This window comes from Pocillopora verrucosa, chromosome 8, assembly GCF_036669915.1.
Source record: "Pocillopora verrucosa isolate sample1 chromosome 8, ASM3666991v2, whole genome shotgun sequence".
Lineage (NCBI taxonomy): Eukaryota > Metazoa > Cnidaria > Anthozoa > Scleractinia > Pocilloporidae > Pocillopora > Pocillopora verrucosa.
The window spans coordinates 14028826-14036246 of record NC_089319.1 but is presented as its reverse complement, the minus strand read 5'-3'; the positions used below and the strand labels follow the sequence as shown (position 1 = coordinate 14036246).

The 7421-nt window shown below is 39.2% G+C and overlaps 1 protein-coding gene across 1 annotated transcript in view; it reads right to left on the bottom strand.

Moving 5' to 3' along the window:
* Positions 1-426: 426 nt before the first annotated feature.
* The window catches only part of LOC131798626 (eukaryotic elongation factor 2 kinase), a 16825-nt gene continuing 9830 nt past the window's right edge, over positions 427-7421 (bottom strand). Inside the window, exons 5-12 of the mRNA XM_059116327.2 lie at positions 6587-6739; positions 5464-5524; positions 4634-4751; positions 3912-4254; positions 3521-3658; positions 2113-2295; positions 1836-1960; positions 427-1564 (exon numbers count right to left, since the gene is read on the bottom strand). Of these exons, the coding sequence (XP_058972310.2) occupies positions 1279-1564; positions 1836-1960; positions 2113-2295; positions 3521-3658; positions 3912-4254; positions 4634-4751; positions 5464-5524; positions 6587-6739 (1407 nt within the window). The 3' untranslated portion in view covers positions 427-1278. The remainder of the gene's footprint in view (positions 1565-1835; positions 1961-2112; positions 2296-3520; positions 3659-3911; positions 4255-4633; positions 4752-5463; positions 5525-6586; positions 6740-7421) is intronic.

Genomic DNA, 7421 nt, shown 5'->3' with positions numbered 1-7421 from the left:
GTTCTAAGTCTCTTTTGGGTTGGAAATCCGCCAAGCGGATGTTCAGAGATAGTCTCCCCCAATTTGGTCAGTTTAGGCGAGAAGTATGATATATTCCGTTTCCCTTCCATCCCTGTACACCCCAAACCTTTCGTCTCAATAGCAGATTGAAGGCAAAATTGCAGCGAACGCATCGCATTCGTTTCTTAACCTCCCTTTACTAGGTACTAGCTATAAGCTATCTGGCAGGCTAATCCTTTTCCTAATTCCTTTTGCTTTGAAATCGAATTTTGCCTCCAAATACTTGACCACATGTTCGTCTAGAATGGTTATTCAACGTTTCGGTTGAGTTGTCAATTCTCACGCGCCTTTTTGCTCAGATACAACACATGCCACTTTAACAGGTAGGTTCAGATGGTGGCTGATCGCTAATTCGAGTGCAAAACCTCCTTGGAATCGGCTCATTTATTGAAAATAGAGGAAATTCAATGCCACACTTTTGTTGACAAATGACATGCAAAACCGGAGGACACCTACGCGAAATGCCGTGAATGTTTAGTGTAAATAGCCCTTATGAAAAACGCACTTTTAATTAATGAAAGGCGATCAATTATGGAAAGGCCGAAGGAGTGTGAAGTAAGTAGATCCTCTACAAATGAAGCAATGATTAAGGAAATGCCTATCATGTAGAAATCTGCAACCCTTTTCTCGTCTGAAAAAAGGATGAGTTTACCAAAAAGCAAAAGAATTGATCTCTCTCATCCTACCAAGTAAAGTCGAACTTCCCAATGCAAAAAAAAATCTCGAAAACGAACATACCGAAATATTTCAACCTTAACGTGAGTGTCTCCCTCCATAAACGGCAATCTGGGTAGAGAGCATGAGAGGGGTTTTACGTCCAGTGCCGTGAACACAACAAGGTGGGCGAAGTCTAGTATCCACCTTGCCAAACGCATGATAATGCAAGGTTGTTTAAAAATGACGCATGCGAAAGTTATAGCCAGCAGCTGTTCAATACTGGTAAAACTGGGTAATCTCACTTTAAATTAGTTAATACTCTGTACGTGTAAATAAACTTTCGCTTTCGAAATAACTTAAATTTTCTCCAAAATTATCCGAGATTTAGGGTCCACGTTCAATTCGCGGTTCTACTCTTTGAGTATTAGCTAAACTGAGATTATACGGAGAAAAACAGCTACTCCTACAGCTACACAGCTAAACAGCTACACAAGCCTGCGCATATGTGGCCTGTCAAATCCTTCGATTTTAACGCCTCTCTCAGTGTAAAGCATGATCAGATTATTCGTCATCTTCAGCCCACGCCTCCTCAGCCAGTGCAAAGTACTTATTCGCTAGTTTTCCCTTCATGGCAGCAAGTGCTAAATCTCCAGCTGCCGAATAGAGTTCGCCGGCCATCTGAGGGTGCTTTTCAAGCCCGTGACCTCCGTGTTGGTACAAGTACGCTTGCTTGGCATACAGCACGTAGTTAGGGTCTGTGAATAGCGTGTTCTGTGGATCGTCGTTTTCGTACACGACGTCAATGGCATTTTGATACCACTTGGCTGCCTCCACCCACGTGCATTCCCTAAACATAGAGTGATTCAATTTAAACACCTTGTTTATGACCTTTAATATTGAAGAAGGGTGTCAACATGGCTAGCAATATGTTTCTGATTCCAACAGCTCGCTTCTTATTATATATAGGTCCTGACAAAACAGTGTCAAAAATATTCTCCTCAAGGCCAAAGATTGTATCTTGGATTGCTGAATATTTATTCAAATACTAAATTTTGATTAAAAATTTATCCACCGATAAACAGTACACCTTTGATGAGACTTGAGAGGCAAAAATGTACCTGAACGAGCCTAGGCCTGAGCCAGTTTCATAAGCCTTAGCCATGTACACCATGGCTTGCCTGTCTCCCAAATGAGCTGCCTCCAACATGTAATACACCCCCCGGTTCATGGCATCTTCAGATTCCTGTAAGAGAACAAAGAATACAAAGAAGTAAAACAGTATTTTAAACAGTAGCACAGGGTGTTCGCTATGAATTTCAAGTTACTGTAATGATACTTCCGACTGATAAACTACAGCTTTTCCAATAAATATCCAATTCAACACATCGAAGCTACCTGGACAGTCACTGAAGGCAATATGTCGTGTGGCAGCTGTAAATTGATTTCAGCCATTGCAATTAAAGCCGGTAAAACAGCACAAGCTGCAGCTTGCTCTAGATGAAACATGGCACATTCCATTTGGGGCTCATTGTTAGTGAAACGACCGATCTCGTTACATTTAGCCAATTCGAGATGAACCTATAGAAAAAAAAAAAAGAAAACATAATGAAAGACTTGCCACTGAAACACACAGTTTGGGAATTCACTTGTTGGATACCGTATTGTACACTAACCACTCAGCCAAGCTGCTACGTTCAGTTTCGTCTTAGCAACAAGTCATTTGACCAGGAGAATGGAATGAAGGATGCAGGGGCTCAGCCACATCGTAGACTGCTATCTGGATTTTTGTCACTCATGTTTTAATCCTTTATTAACACTTTTCACCTTTATCAAAACTGGTCACCTCCAATTCATCTATAGATCACAGATGAAGTCAAACTGTGGTAAGAACAGTCGGCTGCAACTCGCAGCCACTTTTTGCCCTTATCACATTTTGATGTCGTATGTGACCTATGTCAACAATAGCCTCCATTTAGTGCGAAAATATGCACGGACATTATCTGTTCCGAGAAATGAACAGTTATCCGAGAGGAAAGCTCAAGGAAAACTGTAAGCTACGAGGAAAATGATGTTAAAGGACCAATACAAGAACATATTCTCGCGCCAAATGGAGACTACTGTGGTTACTTTCCTTCAAATATTTTTGCAACACGCGGGAAAATGTCAACGAACAGCTCATAGTTTGCTGCGTGGAATATTTACTTTTCATTGTTCCCTTGTACGATTTTGTGAACGAACAAATATCTTCCTTCTTCTGAAACAATAGCTCTACGCTGTCTCCTCTTAAATAAAACTTTAAACAAAGACTTTAGTCGTAGTGGACGCACGGTTTGAAAATTGGCCAATATCCCTCTGAGAATATTACTTGGAGCATATCCTCGGATATTTCCAAGTTTTAGCTGGGGAATATTCGATTAGATATTCTGCCAGTTCAGTTCCTGATTAAATATGTGAGGTGAAAGTTTGGTTATTTACTTGTAATAGTAATTTGTCAAGTTTTGTTCACTTTGGATGTACGTTCCTAACAAATACTTTGACGAAATTTAATCGATGACTGATACAGAAATCAACCAAAATTATTTATCTGAAACTTTGATCTTGTCTGATGGACCACATTAGATTTGTCATTCTCTCCCGAAACCCCACGTATGGGATTCAGGCGCACAAACAGAGTTAAAAAGAATGATCAAAGCCCAGACTAGGATGTATAGGCATTGAAACGATGGTAGGTGGGCTGTCACTGTGGCTGATAACAAACTGATAAAGTACAGCAAAAAAACATAAGTACGACGTCAATACTGACCTCTCCGAGAACAGAGTCACCCTTGTGTGACCTTCTCTGATGCTTCAGACGAACATCACCAAGCAGTTTAACCTCGGCAAATACACTTGATGCCTTATGTTCCAGACTATCAGCAAATGATTTGCGGAAATTCTCATCCTGCAAGCAAGTTTGAAATGTTGTACAAAAAAAGAACAAAGAACTGAGAGTTACTTCCTAATTCCACCCAACAAATACTGCCATAATTTTTATTGACTGATAATTTGAAACCAGAGAATGGACACCGGAATAATACAAACTCTCCTTCGCAAATGAAGAGCAAAGAGCAAAAAGAGAAATGTTGAAAAATTTCGCCAGATTTTGTTAACAGTAAGAAAGGTAAAAACATACGAGTATATGTATATGTAGTTACCTCGTTCTCAGTGAACACATCACTTTGATCACTTTCAGTCTCAGATGATGACGATTCTGGGTCAGATATCTGTCGAGAATATCTTGATAATTCATTACATGATGACAGTGAACACCTGGGGGAATCTGGCTCCGAACCAGCAGGAGACAGAGGAGGAGACTGGGCTAGATATTCCGTCATGTCAAATATGGCTGAGGAAATTTTGCGGTGACCAGGAGATGTGCAATCGTCAATACTTTTAACAATTGTGCTGGAGTCTTGGATGTTTTCCAGGGTTTTGTCAATCCGAACCAATTCTTTTTTACTGAGGTCAAACTGGGAAAGTCCAAGGCTATGACAGATTCTATGAAAATGCGAACAGAAATTAAGTTACTGCCATATAGAATGCCTGGAGTGTCTACACAGTTGTGCAGAGCTTGGGGTGTAATAAGAAATAAGAAATTGAAAATGTGCAGTAGCTACCTAGAGCACGCACACAACACTGGCACAACAACGCCCGCTTTTATCGTCACTACGACACACAGTGGGTCCAATAGGTGTCTCCACCCCAACAACATGAACGTTAAAACAGAGATAGCGGGAGAGTAGCCTCCGAATCTTGAATGCTTCATAAGATGACGTATGACCAGTTTACCTAATCACCTGAAGTTCACCAGCATGCAATGCAAGTGACTAAAGCACAGTAGCAGTGATAATATTATTAAGTACAGACTTGAGCTTACTTGTTACATCTATGAGAACTGAAGAACAGTGCCATCCCCCTTGGGCCCAAGTTGGCTTCGCCGTAATCCTCTCCATCTGATGTATGAATCTGAGGGTCCGTGTACAGATCGCCAACTCCTAAAGTGATAGCGGTGGGCAAAAAATTTAAAAATGATAGAACGAACAACCACGTTTTTAAAGATACACTGTATGATTACTACAACGTGATAAGTAAAACGTCATAAAGGACGCGAAAGCTTACACAGGATAAAAAAAAACCCTTGCTGTTTAAACTTAAAATTAACACAAGCGGAAATTGAGACAGAAAAAAAAAACCTTCGCTGTTTTCCACTATCACCTCTCCTTCTCCGCTGGTTACACTTGCCAGCCAGTAACCATCACATGAATTTTTTAACATGTTAAGTTTTTTTTTCTTTTTTTTTTTCGCTATGTGAGAGAAGAATGAAAGAGAAGAAAGAGAAAGAGAAGAATGAAAGGGAAGAAAGAGAAAGAGAAGAGAAAGAGAAGAATGAAAGAGATGAAAGACAAAGAGAAGAAAAAGAGAAGAAAAAGAGAAAAAAGAGAAGAAAGAGAAAGACAAGAGTCGAGATTACTGTGTGTAGGATGAAAAGAGATCGAAACAGGACTTCGATGATGACAGTCAATGTTTTTTGGTCAATCGATGAGAATCGATTATCGAACGGATGTAATTGACAATCGATGACAATTGATACTCGTTAAAACTGCGCGATTGATTGCCTATCAATCACCAATATCAATCAATTAGCTGACATCTACTACCATCGGTCGCTTCAATTGTTCAGATCCTGGCTACAAACATGAATCTCACCTTGAATGTCAACTACAATCAGTTGATGGCCAGACCTCTCAAATGTAAAATGGCTAAATGCCTGTGAATTGAAAACTTTATGTCAGTTGTATCGCTTAGGAACCTTAGAACCCAAGTTAGGAACCTTCTGTATGACAACATTCCTCAGAAGAAAAACTTGAATGAATTTTTGTCTACTAAACACAGTTCGATCGTCCATGCTGGAAAGTGCAATTGTAAAAGTATATTACATCAATTTTGAAATCACTGATGATTTATGAATCGCAACTTTTTTTGCTCTCAAAGTCGCATCTTTTTCCCCAGCAAATGAGAGGCTAGACCAAAACACAACAACCAATCAAATTTCAAGGCTTGTTTAAAGTAGCAAATCAAATTAAAGGAATATGAAACACAAATCACTACCACTACAATTACAAACCACTACAGCACTTGATCAATAAAATATCTGCACAGACTAAAAAATCATGTATTTGAGCGACTGAGTTTTGCAATTTCCGAATGGACGTATTACTGTGGTAATTTAAAATTTCATGTCGTGTAATTTTGGTCTGAAATCATAATATTGATTTCAAATGAAACTTGCGCAAACAAACGTATAATTTCACACCACATTGCACTCCACTAAGTTCAATTACCATTATAGATTAAATTATCATATATATCTATATATGTTGTATGGAAGAATATCAATATTGGCATATAAAAGTACCATTTGGTTTGGCTGAGATGAAATGGCAGACCAGAAAAAGGTTTCATTAGCCTTAATTACTCGGATCGAAACATTTTGAACAGCCCAAACATGACACCATGATAGTCATGTCTCATAAACATCATGTGAGTTTGAGGGGAAGACAAATTGCACATCTATGCAGAATTCTTGACTAGTTTTATGACTGTTTACTCTCCAAGTGCAAACTATCCATTCATCTACCATCCATTATTCCTTCCTTCACACCTTCCTTTCTTGAACCTACCCATCTCTCCCTTCCCTTTCTTTTAAGTTCTTCCCATCATGTCTTCCTTCCTTCCTTCATTCCCTCCCAAGTTTTGGTTTTTGTTCATCAACAGAAGTTTATTGATATTTACTGAATGGGCAACTGGGACATCTTAGGCCTGTGCTCACCTGGGGAGTGCAACGGAGAGTTTCATCTTGCAACACGTAACCTGAGTTTGAGTTGTACTTTATATACTTTCCTTCAATAAAGTGCTCTAAGTGAAACAAAGGTGATCCTTCTCTGTCTTTCAGTTCAATTACACAAACCTGGAAAATATCTACCTGTTTGTAAAACAATAAAATTAGTGTTCTAGATTGATAAAAGAAGCAACAGTTTAAGGTAACTATTATTGGGCAAAGAAGGAAAAAGGACAGTGCATTAACTGGCTGGTCCTTCAGTTGTAATTGTTGGGGTAAAATGGATTGAAACAGGGTGTTGATGATATAGAATACGTAAGATTGCAAATTTTAAGCTTAGTTGTAGAATAATGAAATATGTTATTTGTTTTGCCATGGGCATGACACAAAAACAGAACTGAGTCCTCCTGAGTAATCAAACCTTGGACCTAAATAGGCACTATTGAAGTGTTAATTCGAGCTTCCTTGGGGATTTGTTGTGTAATGAGTAGGCAATTTTACATGCGAGGTCTAAATAACTAGTGTGCCTAGCTGGCAGTTTTGTTGGGGGGTGCCTGCTGCAAGGGGAATGAAAAACAAACAAACAAACAACATATTCGACACAGGTTATACATATGCAACACCATGTGCAGTTCAGACCAATATTAACAACCGCTTGTACAAATATAGGCACCCACTGTGGTATATGAGTCTACAGTGCTCTGAGTTTACACTGGGTCTCAAATGTCCTCTTACAAGGTTCATTTCTCTATAAGTGGACTTTCTTAAGTGCCGCTCTTAGTTAAAAAGGTCCCCTTAAATACAAAGTTAACTAATGGAGGGTTCA